Below are 17084 nucleotides of genomic sequence, written 5' to 3'. Positions count from 1 at the left end.
CAAGAAAATCCTAGGGTTTTTATGTTTTCAACCAAAATAAAAAATCACATTTTTTATAAAAAGCCAAGTACACTTCACATTTTTTTTTCGCCAAATACATCATATACGGTTTTTAAAGTAAAACCATGTATAAAAACTTAATCCTATGCGGTTTTTAAAGTGAACCGTGTACAATTCAAAAATATAAATAAAAAAAATCAAATGAAACCCTAGATTTGAATTCAAATCAGGTTGTAGGTCTAAATTTAAATCAAGTGGCTAATATCAAATTAATTGTTCCTGAGGTCCTATGTAACTAAGTCGTTTTTTAATTTTCAAAGTTTAAGAAGTCAATCCAAACCGTTAGATGCAATCTCTAATGTACTTAAGAAACATTGAAAATCGATGATCTAATGGTTTAGTCTGATTTTACTGTTTGGTTAAGCCACCATTGAGTCATGTGTTATTCAATCTATACCTTTTCGACATATATTTTTTTTAAAAGGAACCCTTAGGTTTCTCTACAAGTTTCTTTTGTTTATTCTCAAACCAAGTATCACACATTTTGCAGAGAAAACCTGCAACCTAAGCCAAACATTCATCTTGGTAGCCATTCTGAGGTTAATATTGAACTTGGCTTAAACACCGTGAGCCAAGCATGGAAGAAAAGAACCTGTGCTCTTCAAAAGAAAAAAAAAGGAAAGAAAGAGGCCTACCTCTTTATTCCTCTTTCAAAGATACACTAACATGCAACGCAGCCAATACGCTAGTTTCTTCTTTATCTTTTTATTTTTATACAAGTCCCAAGCTTGGAAGAAAAGAACCTGTGCTCTTCACATGCCAATATCTGTTATTCCAGTATCAACGAATCAATCAAAGAAAAAGAAAAACAATCATTTAAAACAAGCAAAGAATGATGCCTATCTCTTCATTCCTTTTAATTCCAAAGATACAAGTAACTACAATGCCCCGGAGCCAGTTCACTAGCTTATTCTTTATCTTTTCCTTTTTGTCTAATTTAAACTTCAACAAAGCTCTCTATATATAACCAACTCAGGCAACTCTACCAAGCAACCTCAAGCACATAGCTAATTCACTTTTAATCACCCACCCTCCCCCCCACAACACACACACGCAACCAAAAAAAAAAAGAAAAGAGAAAGACACTCTCGACAATCAGAAATACATGGCAGAGTCAGCTGTGGGCTATGTGTTGCAAAAGCTTGCTGATGCCTTGCTGAAGAAAGCTCAGGAACTGCAAGCTGTGCGTGGCCAGATCGAGCAGATGCAGAAGGAGCTTCGCTTGATCCAAGCTTATCTAAGAGATGCTGATTCAAAGAGTAACAAAAATGAATTGGTAAAAGAGTGGGTTAAGCAAGTCAGAGACATTGCCCACAGAATAGAAGATGTGATTGACACCTTCCTGGTTGAGAATGAAGAAAACCATCCAAAAAGTTCTCCCTGGTACCGTAAAATTTGTATGTGGTTAAAAAAACCCTACAAAATTAACAAGCTGAAGCTGAAGCTGAGTGGCGAGATCGAAGGAATCACAGAGAATCTCAAAAAGATTTCTCAGCTTCTAATCGACTTGGGAATTACGATTCTGGGTGCTGATAATGAACAAATTAGTCCGGTACCTTTTAGGCCAACAAAACCTACTGATGTTGATGATTCAGAAGTTGTGGGCCTTGAGGATGACAAGCGCAACATTATCGAGCAGCTGCGCGAAACAAAAATTTCAAGGCGGATGGTGCTCTCAATTGTGGGTACTGGTGGCCTCGGGAAGACAACCTTGGCCCAAAAAGTGTTCAAAAGGTGCACATTCTCTCTTCTAAAATCTTTTTTTTTTTTTGTTGTTGTGTGTAAAGTGCGTAACTTTTGTGTGGAAGAATCTAAAACAAGAAAATTGCTAAGTCCGAAACCAACTAGTTGTTTAGGAAGTCAACTGTCCAAATTTAATCCTTCGTTTAGGTTTTATTTTACCTTTCTCGATCATGAAGTGATGAAATACTTCAAGTATTCATTCCTATTAGCAATCATTTACCTTGCTTGTAATCGTTATACCAAGAGCAACCTGCCACAAATTTTTTTAATTGTGAACAAAATCCAGCATTTTCATTCAATAGAAACTTATATCGATTGTCACACATGAATGTCCATTTCTAACCATTCATTTTTCTAACCACAGTGCGGAACTGGGACGGCATTTCAATTGTCGCACATGGGTGTCCATTTCTCAAAAGTTCAATGTAAATGAGATCTTCAGAAAAATTCTTTACTCAATCGAACCCACAATGGAAAATAAAAATCCACCCGTAACTGATGAGAATTTACCGGCCGAGCTTCAGAAATCCTTGACCTCCAAGAAGTACCTAATTATCCTTGATGATGTGTGGAGGGTTCATGATTGGGAGCAATTGAAAATAGGATTACCCGATCCGAACAATGCGAGCCGCATAATCATTACTAGCAGATCTGTTGATGTTGCTAAAGCAGCAGATCGCAATACAGATCCGTACGAACTCCGTTACCTAAATGACGATGAGAGTCTAGCTCTCCTCTTCAGAAAGGCTTTCCAACAACATATACAACCTGAGAATTACCCTTCTGATCTCTTGGAAGTTGCCAAAAGATTAACAAAGAAATGTGGGGGGCTACCCTTAGCATTAGTAGTGCTAGGCGGTATCCTGTCAAGGAGAGATGGCAACTATACTGCCTGGAGTACAACTGAGGAGACCATGAATTGGCACGACGAAGATGGGAAGAAGTGCTCGCAGGTTCTAGCCATGAGTTATGAAGACTTGCCTTATCAACTCAAATCATGTTTTCTTTATTTTGCTTCTTTTCCAGAAGATCATAAAATTTCGGGAGAGCACGTTACAAGCATGTGGATGGCTGAAGGGTTCATATCGAAAGATAGTGCTAGAACAATAAAGGACCGAGCGGAGAAATGCCTTGAAGAGCTAGTACAAAGGTATATCCTTTTTCAGTTCAATTTTTTAAGCTACTTATCAGTAGATTTAATCCAACATTATTCTTTTCTAACGACTCCACTAAATTCAATCACTGTCTTGTACACACCTGATCAAGGATATATAATACCAAACAAATTTTATTTTAGTATTATTAAGAATATTTGCATGAAATTTGGTATCTTTTAATGCATAAAGGTCAAGGATTGTACCTCATACAAATACTTAATTTGTAAGATATTATTTCTGTTATATATGTTGGTGCTAAGCAATTAGTTGGAATCTCTTAATACATAGATATTTTTAACATTTAGCTAGATATTATACAATTATTAGTGTGCAGAATAGACGACCGTGTTGAAAGGAAAATAATTCGATACTACGTATATATAATATACAAATGCAGTTTCCGAATGTGTGTGGAAAACTCCAAATGGTAATAATTAGTGAATTCAAAGGCTAAAAATAATAAGCTTACGCAGGGACGTATATAGCTGAATTTTAATTTATTGGTATGATTAGCGGGTTGTGGACTGCCGTAAATAAATCAATTCAGATTGTAGACTATTCATAGGTAGATAAAATTTTCTCTAGAGATTTTTTTGAAAAATATTTTGTTAAAAAATATTCTTATGAACCAACATATTTTATAAAATATTTTTAATGGGATTATTTTTGAAAAATTACAATAATATTCATAATTTAACTGGAAACTACAATTAAATTGAAATTCAATGAATAACGAGGAAGAGATCTGAATACATACTAACATAAATTAATGGCTTAGAAAATTAAGTAATAAAATTGACAATGACAACACCCACCCGGAGGTGAAGAAAACGGGAGGTCAAGGATCGATATAGTTTGTATTTTATTCTCATATTTGATGATCTTGCTTTCTTCTGTTACACTATAATTTGAAGGGTAGAAAAATAAAAAAACTTTAGAAGATTACAGTAACTCAAAAGAATAAAGTCTTTGTCTATTAAATTTTCAATCAAATAAAAACTTTTTATGAAATTTTCTCTCGTCTTACCGCTTTTCCTCTGCCCCTTCATCCAATTAAACAAGACATAATAGTAGATCTAGAAATCTATAACCGACAAAATTTTATTTTAAAAGAGTGAAGCAAGCTGATAGAGAGGTTGACTACTTTACTTGTATTAGCATATAAGGGCATATGTTTATATGTTATTTTTGCATTTTTAATGTCTAAATAATCAATTTGAAGCACTCAACATATTCTCCATATTAGAATGTGCTTGGAGGCCAAAATTTACATTTTTTTGAATTATTTTACTATTTTTTAAGAATTTTTCAAAATAGTGTTTTTGAATACTTTTTATTGTTTTTTATTATATTTTTTACCATGTTAAAATCCGGTTTTGAAATTTCTAAACAAATAGTGAATTTTTTTTAAAAAAATGTAAAATTTGATCTCCAAACACAATCTGATATGGAGAAATTTTGAAGCAAAGAGAAATATGTTTGGATAATAAAGCTGATTAAAAATTCCGGTCCATTAATCTTGGTCCAAACTTTGGATCTGGATCATTGATCCCGATTCTTCTAGTACATCCAAATTCCAAGGTATTTCATATATTTTTCTATATTATTTAATAATAATTTATAAAAATAAAATTTTATTCACTCTTCTCATTTGTAACTCAAACCAATGATCTAAAAATGAAAATCTTTGGATCGGTGAAATTTTTATCAATCTAAAATTTTGATCGGTAAATTTCATCCTTCTATATATGCATGAAAAAGCTGAGAAACTCTTGATCTTTCTCTCTTATTTCATAATATTTTCTATAAATAAAAAAAAATCCTTTCTAACGGATGGGTTGGCTTATATATATATTGTCTTTTTGCTTGTCTAGGTGTTGTAATTAATTATTGGGTTTTCTCAAAGGTTCTTTTGACCGCTTACTTAGTAAACTGGTAATGACTACTTTTTTTTTTTTTTTACTATTTTATTGCCAAATCCAAGCTTTCAAGAACGCTTTACTTAAACATCTTTACTGACAAAAGCCTCAAACTTTAGTAAAGTTATTGCAAGGTATACCTGTTCACACTTGATAAACAAAATCAGAAAAAGATATTAAATTAAAAAAATTTCTGAAAGTAGGCCAAGTATTTTAGAAACGATTTTGATTTTTTTTTTCTCAAAATTACGCTGGCTATTTAATTTTTTTTTTATCGTCTCGTTCAAATAAATGGCAAGTTGCTTCTAAAAAAAGTTCAATAAATAAATAACCAATATTTTTGTTCGGTAAACAGTATTTTGAAGGTAAGAATTGCGTCACAATTTTTTTGAAGATGAGATGCATCGCATGTGTGATTGTGATGCCATGTCTCCTTACTATTGCTTCCTTCTTTTTTTGATTAAAGAAGGTCAAAACAGTTACTTTTAGAAATTTCTCTCACATCAACGTAGTCCGTATCATCTGACATACCTCAAACTTTTTGTTTTTTTTTTTTTGAAGGGGATGCCCGTAGGCTTTAATACCTCAAACTTTCAGTTAATATAAAACCCGATCAAATATTTTTCAATGCCTGTTTATAATGTAACATATATAATATATCTAACTCAAACCAAATTTATATGTAACTTATATATTAGCTGAGTATGAATTTTTATAATAATTATTTCAGCATTTGCAGTTTCCTAAATATATTTTATATTTCTATCACCGCATATCGGTAATCCTAGTGGGACCTCCGTAAGGAATACCTAATTTTATATATATATCTGAGCATTCATCAATTATAAAAACTTTCTTTGGACGAAAAATATAGTCATGATTTTTCATTTTAATTTGACTTAAAGAAATACCAACTTATTTATAAACAAATATTTTCCAACTTCTTTGATGTCAATTCGTATGAAAAAAATTGTTGTAGGTGCTTGATCCAAGTTACTAAAAAATCATGGAACGGCTACTGTAAATACTGTAGTATGCACGATCTTCTACGAGATTTGGCTATCGCCAAAGCCAAAGAGGAGAACTTCTTCACCGTATTTTCAAAAGAAGGTGAAGATGTTAACCAGCTACTTGCTATAAAGCCACGTCGTGCAGCACTGCAATTTTGCACTCTCACGCAGGATGGTGTTTATTCAGAAAACACTCGTTCTTTACTCAGTTTTGATTTTGGACGATATTCATCAAAGGATTGTGGCTTCAACAAATTAAATTATTGTGGTTTTAGTCTACTTAGAGTGTTAACCTTGCAGAGTGTAGATATGAGAAAATTCACCCAGAGACAGTGGCCGAAGGGCTTGGTACATTTGAGGTATTTGGGTTTAAGAGACTGTCAGATTCCAAAGGATTTATTTAAGAAGTTTTCCTTCTATAATCTAGAAACCATTGATTTAAAGGGGTCATATCCTGAGGAAGGCACTATTGTTTTGGATGTCCTAATTCCAACCTTAAAACATGTATATGGTAACTGGGGTTTCGATTTCCATTTAAAATGGGATCAACATACAAATCTACAAACACTCAAGTATGTGCGTATAGAGACAAAAATAGTGGAATTAGCATGTTGTATCAACTTACGTACATTAGTGATTTGCTTTCAAGGGAGTATAGATAATGAAAGGGCTCTACAAATGTGGCAAAACATCGAGGCTGTGCTGAGAAAGACCGAACGGTTGGTCTACTTCGGTATTCTAGCGGGAAGTGGGTTGGGAAGTGGGTTGCTACCATTTGGTGGTACAATAGACTTACCTTGTCATGGGAAGATACAAAATCTATATCTCCAAGGAGAGTGGATGAGAGATATATGTGTTCCAAGTGTTGAGATGTTCCCACCGAACCTAACCAAATTGACGCTCCAATGGTCTAAGCTTAAGGAAGATCCAATGCCCATATTGGAGAAGCTGCTGAGCCTCAGGATACTTCATTTAGGCGAATATTCATATGTGGGAACTAAGTTGATTTGTTCAACCGGAGGGTTTCGTAACCTCGAAAAACTGAGGATCAATTTGCTGTTATATCTATGTCATTGGGACATAAAAGAGGGAGCTATGCCTGTCCTTCGTCACCTCAGAATTAATGAATGTAAGAGACTTAACGCACTTCCCGAACTACAAAAGGTGTCGACTCTTCAAGAGTTAGTAGTAATTAAACCCTCACGTGAGCTACGCGAATCTATGCAAGGAGATAAAGATCTACACAAAATTCACCATATCCCATTTGTGCGTATAGAAAAGTGAGACCTCATGCTGATCTTTGGTTGTAATTAACATTTCTTTACTTGATTGCTGCTCATATATACTTTTCTATTATTTTCATTGTAATTAATTGTTCTACTCGTAATTATTGCAGGGTTCAGTACGCAGAACAATAAAAGGAGACTACACGAGAGAATGCAAGTAAAGACGAACGGTTAGATTTTGAGTCTCAATGATTGGAAGTTGCCCTTTTCAGTTTGTTGTTCCGAGGTTGTTCAAATTTTCCTATTTTCTTGTTTGTTATGTTTTATTTTCTATAGTCCGTACTTTTCATTTTTATTTAATTTTAATTGTACTCTTTTTATTTTCCATGGATTGATGTTATTTTTTTTTATGTAACATGATGAATGATTTCTTTTATCATTGTTCTGAGTATATTTCTGGTTGTAATATTAAATACTCTATTTTAAAAAAAAAATTAAAAAGTTCATAGTTTTAGACAAAACATAATGATTACTGTTAGTTTAGACTCCAAGTATATAATTATCCGAAAGAGGATAGAAGAAAAGCATAATAAATTATAAAAAAAAAAAAATAGATGAAGAAAAGATGCTGGACAAAATGAAAATTGACATGAATCACTCATACACATGTAGGGGTGTCAATGATACCCTTTTAACCGTTTACCAAAAATAATAAATGGTCTTTTAAATTTGGTGTTTGTGTTTTTCTAAAAAAGTGTTCTGACAAAAATGAGATTAAAGTTTAATGAGTCGATCCAAATCACTCAACATGATTTTCATATGAAATGAACATCGAACCAAAATTTACATTTTAAAAAAATTTACTCTTTTTCTAGGTAGGTATGTAGATTATCACCTGATTTAAAGATTTTGACCCATTCAAAAGTAGTGATTTTATTTATCTAAAAAATGATAGTTTATTCCGTCCAGCTACAGTGTCTTCTTGATCCTAGTTAGCGATTTAACTTAAAAAAATAAAAATATCTTGGACGGGATAAATTTTTCTGTTTAGTGAAATTAGCAGAGCATGACTAATCTGGACGGGATGATTTATCTCATCCAAACATTGTAGCTAGATGGGATAAATTACCATCCCGTTTTTCCTAGATTTTGATTTTCCAGCAAAACATACTCTTTCCCGATATTTTTTTATTTTATTTTTTATTAATAGAATACCTGCAATTTTAACACAAAAAGACTATAAAGCAAAGAAAATAGAAATAAAAATGCGCATCCAGGGAATCGAACCCTGGTCAGTATCGTGGGAGACAATTAAACAAAGCATTTTCTATAGAAATAATATTTGCGAATTTTAGGAATATTTTATGTTTTATTATCTGTTTCAGCGTATGTCTAACATGAGAACCTTTATATTATTTACAAATTATTTTTTCCATCTGAATATTATAACGAATAATAAAATATTATCTATAAAAAAGAAGAAGTAAAATGAGTAGAACTAGGGTGTTCTTAATTTCACCAAGTTCCTTGGTGAACTCAAGTCAAAAACACATTAAATTGGTTTGAAATGACAAATCTGAACCATTGAAACCTGTCTACTTTATGAGTGATGCGTCTACATAGATTAAATAACAATAACTAAGTCTTTAGTCCTAATAAGGTTGACTTTTAAATTTTAATTATAACAATTAATTACTATTTAATTCTCAATTTTAGGGATGAAAATGATCATAATATCCTTGATTAATTTATACATCACAATTTTAAATATCATTTTAAACTAGTAATAATAATTTTTACATCATAACGTTAGGGGTGAAAACGGAGTGGATTCGGAGCGGATAATGTTGATACAAAATCTGTATCCATTTTTCAATGAGCGGATACGAATAGTAAACATATGTCAAAATTTAAAATCAAATTCGCCTTAAACGAATACGGATACGGATACGGAGCGGATAATCTACGAATACGGATTTGAATACAAATACGAAACAAATAATTGTCGGATAATTGACTTATATGAATAATTCAATCAAATATTATATATATTCAAAACCGACTTTTGTTTTGTAATGCAAAAAAAAAAAGGGAAAATATAAACTTTCATGGCCCAGACTAAATTTATTAAATTACAAAATCATAGGACAAAACCTTACAACTAGATTGGAGATAATCCATTCATTTTCTCCATTGTGTGCAATAGAAATTGCTCCTGTTCCAAGATAAAATTAGTCCCACAATTTAAATTAAAGTATATATTGAGGCCTTAATAGGCCAAGGACCCCTGCTCTGTCCTTCATCTGACATCCCACGTGAACACAGAAACAGGATATCTACGAGCAAAAAGCAAAATGCCTCAAAAGAAAACGGGTTCACGGATATTACCGCTTCAGCTGCAGCAGCGCTGGTAAGTAGCTTTCGGATCCGAATAGAACCGGATATCCACTCCGTTTATCACTCAGTATCTGAATTTGGATGTTTTCTTCACATTATAAATATATCCGGATCCGTTTATCCGAATTCAAATTTCATCCGAATACGGATCGGATTCATAGCGGATAATTCGGATCCCGTTTTCAGCCCTATATAACGTTCGTTATCTTTCATGTACAAAGAAAAAATCATACAAATATATTTTTCCTACAAATATATATATATATATATATATATATATATATATATATATATATATATACACACACACACACACGAAAGCAAAAATTAAAACTAAATAAGTTTAAATGAAACATCTCATGTATTATGAATATTTAATAAAGCACCTACAATTAAAAAAAAAATACTATTTTTCCCAATTAATAAACCATTAAACATATATATGTTTGTATACCGTAAACATTTAATAATATTTTAGTCATTTCATACTTAAAATAAATTATTTGTCACAAAATAAAAATATTATCACTGCCATGTATAATTCGAGAGTAACTAGCTAGAGTGAATTATCAACTCTTGACATTAGATAATAATTTTTTTTCACATTGGTGATACATGAAAGCCGCATGAAAGATCCATTTCAATTGTTTTTCATTGCCCCAAAAACACCTACCTCGAGTGATTCTCTGAATTAATTCAGAATTTGAGGTTTTTTTAGTAAAGGATAAATATCAATTGATCCAACTATTTAATATTCACAAGAAATTTCTGTTTGGATTTCAAATATGCAACTTTTCATACAGAGAACATTATTTTCGTGAGTAGATCAAAGGTTGACCCTCAATTAAATTTTGATGTTAGATCTCAACCGTTTGATTAGAATCTGAACTCAATTGGTATGATCGTTCGGGGTGTTTTTTTTAATATTCGTGTCAAAACAAATTGAACGGTCAGGATCAAAACTCACAATTTTGATGTACCTTAGATACTCACCCCCCCCCCCCCCACCCAGACACACACACACACAAAAAGAAAAGGCAATCCCAGACTTTTAGAAGATGATTAAATAAAATTAAACGAATTCTTCACCTACCGTAAAATAACCTATCTCTTGTGAATAAAATATATACACACAAAGCGCATGCACGTTTTATTATTAAAAACCGTAATATAACTAAAGAAGGTTGAGCATATCTTATAAGCTAACTTCTCTTTTAGTTGGCATTGTTCCTTTGGAATAAGCTCTAGCTAGTGTTATAAGCTAAGAACCAATTCTTGTTAATTTATCAAAAAAAAAATGATGATAGTGTTTCATGGAATATTAGTATGACATATATGTCCTCGTGCTTTTTTTAAGGAGAGGGGTGGGAGTAAGGGTGTTTATTGGATATGATTTATTTGATTTTCAATTCAACTATCAAACTTTGAATTAAATAGTTCGGTTTTGCGGTTTAAATGGTTTGGTTCAATTAAAATTTTGAATTACTTTGATTTTTTATATTTTATTTGGTTTAACTAATAAACAAACCGGAATTTATTTTATATTAATTTGAGTTACTTCTTTTTTATATATTGGAATCAGTTTAATCTCTCTAATTTTAGCTCGACTGATATATATCTTGATATTTATTTTTATGATTATTAAATGTACTTGTATTTATTGAGTTTTAACCTCTCTTATTTCGGTTCAATCAAACATACCAATTTATTTCAGTTCTTTTATTCGGTTAACAAGATTAATTCAGCTAGTTCAGATAGATTTTATAAAACCGAATGAAATTTTTGTTTTTGTCATTTTAATTCGGGTTTTAACTGAACCGGTCATTTGAACACCTCTAATTGGAGAGTCAATTCAAACAATACTCTTATATTAATTTACAAAAAAAAATTCTTCAGTTAGAATTTTGAATATGTAATCTCTCACATGAAAAACATAAGAAAATGTTTTTAAAATGTAGGCGAGTTTGGCAAGCTTGTCCAATTGAGCAAACATAATTTACCTTCACTAAACTTGAAGCATATATATACCAAACATATAAAAAATTTGTTCCAATCCTACACAACATGCATCATTGTCATGCATTTAATCATTCCATCTCCCTATTTGAACTAGAAAATCTACATATATAGAGGGACTGAGAACTTAATATGCATAATTATTAATTTGTAGTTCATAGGATTTGAACCCAAGACGTATAAAATAGAGCCTAAACCACTAAACAACAAACACACATTTAATACTTTTATGAGGGGCTGAAGTATATACAAAGTAAAAAAAAAAGAAATTCAATTAAATTTCAACTTGCGTAATTAAAACTTTCAAAATTATGAGGTGGCTTAGCACCCTTGGGCTATGTACCCCCAAATTGAGCAATCCGTGCCACCACCACCAAGTACTCTCTTACACCTGCCATATTATCTTTAGAGAGAGAGAGAGAGAGAGAGAGGAACAATGGCAGGTGTTTGGCAGTTCAATAAGAATGGCGTTATTCAGCTGAACGAATACAAGCAGACGCATAAATCTGAGGCCTTGATTTATATGCGAACAGACAAAATATAAAGACTTTACCACGCAGTTGTCATTTCCTAATTTTAGTTTGCTTTATTAGTTAAATAAAAATATTAGGTCTCATTTCTGGGCCCAAAATTGAACCCATCATTCTCTTCGCTCTTTCATGGGTTTTCCAGACAAATACAGAGCAAGCCTAAATTTTTCTTTTTCTTTTTCCTTATCCAGCAATGGCATTGAATTACATAATTATTCTCCTCTCTTATTACCACTTGCTGTAATCTTGTAAATTGATATCTGACATATACGGAAAAGTGAAAACCATCATTTAGAATTCCATATATTTCTAACAACTATGGGCCTTTTAATAATTTATTGATCTCTAGGGGTAAATTGGTACTCATTCATAATTTATTCATAAATGTGCCATGACTGGTACAATTGAGATGACTGGTGAAGTATTGATGTGCCATGACAGGCCATCTGATCATGTTGAAAATTCTGCAGGGCATCTATCTATTGGATTAATCTTGTAATTTAATTGAAAGAACAAGGACATTTTTGTCATTTGTACTTGTGCAAAAGAGAGGTCATTTTCTTTGAAAAAACATTTTAAATGGGACTTGGGGCTATTAGGTTTTAGATTTTACATTGTTGAGCTTCCGTTAACTTGTTGGGAATCAAAGGCCGATCGAAATTACAAATAATTGTAGAGCGACCAGGCAACGATATTAGCAGGGCTGATTTGGCTTCATACAGCACAGGAGCAATACAGTCATTATATATACTAACAATTAAAATAAACATTAGTTTGTATTGATCCAGGGAAGGGTTCTTGGTTGGGTTAATCTGGTATCATCTCATTTTCACTGACCATATAGGAGCATCATTTAAGAATATTACAATTGGCACCTACTGGTCAATAGCTTAATTTGACTTGGAAGCTTGTAAGACACTCCAAATAATATTAATAATTTCATTTTTAAATACCTTATTAGCATGCCATTTTGATCATGTTGAGTCCTTGACCTGCAACAATATATTTATAACAAGAAAGTTGTATAGCTTGTTGTAAGATTTCCAAAGAACTTTGAAGGACATCAATTGAATCTCCTATGAAGAAGTTTTGGTCAAAATAATGAAGTGTGTCACTTAGTGACGATTTTGTCACTCAGTGGTGGTTCTCGGCATTGGAACTCATGTCATTACTGAAGCTTCCAGTGGTGGTTTTGGACAATTTAACAACCACTGCCATAACATGTCCATCTTTTGACTCAGGGGCAGAGCCATACTTTCGAACAATGGAGGTTAAACACATATGAGAAGAGAGGAAAAGGGGGAAAGAAATTTGATAACGAGTGACGGAGGTGAAGAGGGAAGATGGATCACGCACACCTCACGCGCGAGCTCGCCCCTTCCATCCAGGCCCTCACTACAGCTTTACAAGCCTTCATGGCTTCTGGATCTGGATTTGGATCTGGGCCGTATAGGCAGGCCGTTCTCTCAGCGATTCAAACACCTCCTGTTGCAAGCGGTGCGCCATCCATGGCTATGGATCGAGCGGGCCGGCCCATCGGCGCTGACGCCGCTAGGTTAAAAATGGCAGAATTACGCCGACTCTCTTCTCCATCCTCTCCCTGGTGCTTTCGTTGTGGATCTAAGGGACACCTTGCCCCCGCTTGTCGTAACGCAGTGGTATGCTTTGCGTGCCACCGCTTAGGTCACCGATCATCTCAGTGTCGATCTATCCGATCGACGCGGCCTGCTCCTTCTGCTGCTCCGCAACCTCCGATCGCGGTGACCACTGCTCCGCCTCTGATTTCACCTTCCTTAACTACCACTGACACTGTGCCGACTCCACCTCCCCTCCTTCCTACTCCTTCTTACAATATTCCCCCTTTTCATACCACCTCTACCGATCCTTCTTCAGATACGCCTGATTCAGCTAAGATGCATTCATACACCTCAGTTCGACCCGCTGTTCGTACCTTTCACGCCACCGCTGCTAGCGACAACCTTGAGGCGGCATTTAAGATGAGCTTCCTGTTGTCCGATGTAGAACGCTGGGGGCTGGAGAGGGTGACTGCCGCCTTATACAAGATGAGCGGTCCCCAATCACAACATGAATGGATAGTCAGGGTGTTCGATGACTATCGCTACCTTATTCTTGCCCCCTCTCAGTATTGGCTGGACTCGGTTCTCCCACAGCACACCCTCCGATTGGAGAATCGTGATATCCCAATCCAAGAATGGGATCCGAGCTATGCCCAAGGTATGCGTATGATCCCGATCTGGATCAAAGTCCGAGGTTTTCCGATGATGCTTTGGCAGACTCATGAATTTGAAAAGCTAGTTGAAGACTTTGGAGCGATTCTGTTAGCTCAAGATCCTGCCACTGAACACTACCGTGACTGGCGCGCTGCTCGTCTGAAAATTGGGATTTTTGACCCGAAATTGCTGCCAGAGTCTCATTGGATTATGTACAAAGATGCTAGCGGACATGTCTCTCGATATGACATTTTGTTTGAGATTGAGCGTGCAGGAGAGGGCTCATACTTCAATCCAAAACGGTCCCGCTCAGAAGGCGGTGCTTGGAAACCATGACCCTCTGGATCTGGTGGCCAGCCACCTTCCCGATCTAGTCCTGGCTCTGCCTCATCTGGTCAGCCTCCCTCTTCTCATTCTGAGAATACTCGCGATCCCATCCCGCCTTCCCTATCCAGTTCCTCCACCTCCGGTGGTGCTCCCACAACAACCTCCCCTGGTCGCCGTGATCTCACCCATGTTTCCCAAAGACAATCTTTCCCCTGATGTCGCACCGCCACTGATACCCTCTTCCCCTCTGACCGACCCTCCCATCACGGTCACAGCTACTACGTCCCCCCCTGTGGTGCAGCCTTTGGAACCAGTAGGGCCGGACTTGCTTTCCAAACCACGGGTATCAGCCGAGGAGGTCGTGATTGAGACACTTGGTGCAGATGAGCTGTACAGTGAAGGGGAATCCTTTGAGGAGGTGTTACAAGAAATAGAAGATCAGCGCACCACCAACAAGCCTCTAGTAGGAGTCTCTAGCCCTCCTCCCTCTGTGCCAGTTCTCTCGGTGCCTAGCCCCACTCAAGTCAGGAAGAGCATGCGCCTCTTGAAGATTCAAGGACTCAACACCTCTGTCCTGAGTATGGCCATGAAGAGAGCTAGAGAGAAACATCTCGAGGAGGTGCCGACTAAAGGTAATTCTTTGTTGGATGCTTTTCCTTTCAATAGATTGACTAATGTTGATATTGCTACTCTGTTTGATGTATATAAGATTACTCTGGGTACGTCTGAAACACAAAGGGACTTTATTATTGAGACTATGCGCAATAGTCCTCGATCCTCTTTTGAGGTTGTGCTTACTCAAGCTTTAGAATTAACTAAGGATACTACTCATTCTGTTCTGTTAGACACTAATATGGGTATTACATGCTTGGTTAAATGAATATCTTGAATTGGAATATTCGAGGCATGAATGCCTGTAGAAAACGTAGTATTTTAGCTGACTTGATACGACAACATTCAGTTGATATTTTGGCTGTTCAAGAAACCAAAAAAACTGATTTTTCTCCTAGAATTCTTAAAGCTATTTCCATTAAAATTGATACTTGGCATTGGCTGCCATCGATTGGTTCCTCAGGTGGGATCTTATTTGGGTGTGATAATGACATAGTAGCTGTAATTTCTGTAGTTAAGCGCCAATTTTCCCTTAGTGTGATGTTGAAAAATCGAACTGATAACCTAGTTTGGATGTATACTATAGTGTATGGTCCTGTAATTTCTACTTTGAAATCTGCATTTTGGGCAGAATTAAGACAAATTAGACTTAGCTAGACTGGCTTGTGGTTAGTAAGTGGGGACTTCAATAGCATTCGCTCTCATAGCGAAAAACTGGGTCACAATTTTAATGTCAGATTGAGTAGAAATTTTAATGACTTTGTACATGACTCTCATCTAGTTGAGTATAAATTACACCAAAGACAGTTTACTTGGACAAATGGCACTCATTTTGCCCTTCTGGATAGATTTTTTGGGTCAAGACTGGGTAACACTTATGAATTTTGTTCTGTCCAAGATCTCTCCCAGTTTGGGTCTGATCATTGTCCCTTGCTCTTGAATACAAAGCACAAACCCCCTGTTGTTAAAAAAACCTTTCGATTTGACAACTTATGGCTGGCTGACCCTGAATTCAATAGACTTATCAAAAAGTGGTGGGCAGAATTTGAGTTAAAAGGTGATATTGGATGGAGTTGGCACAAAAAAATTAAATTCCTTACACAAAAAATTGAGGGTTGGTATAAAAACCATGAGGGTCAGAAAAAAAGAATAAAAAAGCAAACCCTTGAACAATTAGAAAAATTAGAAGTGATAAAAGAAATGAGAGAATTCATAATTGAGGAATGCCTTCAATGGCAACAGTGCCAACTCACTCTTAATACCATTTATGATGAAGAAGAAACTTATTGGAAAGAAAGATCCAAAGAAAAATGGTTGAATGAGGGGGATGCCAACACTAAGTATTTTCATAGATGTGCCACCAATCGATTTAAAAAGCAAACCATTAGGCACATGGAAGTCCAAGGGCAAATGACAGATCTCTTACCTGTGATTGAGCAACACATAATAGACTACTATAAAGAAATATTTGGGGTTAGAGGGATTAAAGGGGCATCCTTATAGGCTGAATTTTGGAACCCTAGTGATAAAGTGTCTTATGCTGAAAACTCCTGTCTAACATTGCCATTTTCTGAAGACGAAATTAGAATTGCCGTATTCTCCTCTGATAGGGCTGGTGCCTCTGGTCCTGATGGTATCCCTTTTGGTTTTTACCAACATTTTTGGGACATAGTTAAATCAGATATTTGTACACTGGTAACAGCTTTTACTGATAATAGACTGTCATTAGCTTACCTTAATCAAGCTGTAGTTTGCTTGCTGCCTAAAGAAAGGGAGGCTACCTCTATTAAACAATATCGACCTATAAGCCTAGTTAACTGTAGCATGAAAATAATTTCAAAGTTGTTGACTCTGCG

At 35.1% G+C, this 17084-nt stretch overlaps 2 protein-coding genes across 2 annotated transcripts in view; both read left to right on the top strand.

Annotated features, from left to right (window-relative positions):
* The window catches only part of LOC144553800 (putative disease resistance RPP8-like protein 2), a 61383-nt gene that overhangs the window by 24015 nt on the left and 20284 nt on the right, over window positions 1-17084 (top strand). The window lies entirely within an intron of this gene.
* LOC144554812 (disease resistance protein RPP8-like) lies at window positions 1097-7699 on the top strand. The gene is made up of 4 exons (XM_078303163.1): window positions 1097-1794; window positions 2168-2953; window positions 5859-7169; window positions 7286-7699. The coding sequence occupies exons 1-4, from the start codon at window positions 1166-1168 to the stop codon at window positions 7305-7307; spliced, it is 2748 nt and encodes a 915-aa protein (XP_078159289.1). The 5' UTR covers window positions 1097-1165; the 3' UTR covers window positions 7308-7699.

Source organism: Carex rostrata, chromosome 5, assembly GCF_964058835.1.
Source record: "Carex rostrata chromosome 5, lpCarRost1.2, whole genome shotgun sequence".
NCBI lineage: Eukaryota > Viridiplantae > Streptophyta > Magnoliopsida > Poales > Cyperaceae > Carex > Carex rostrata.
This window is presented reverse-complemented; position numbering and strand designations above follow the sequence as displayed.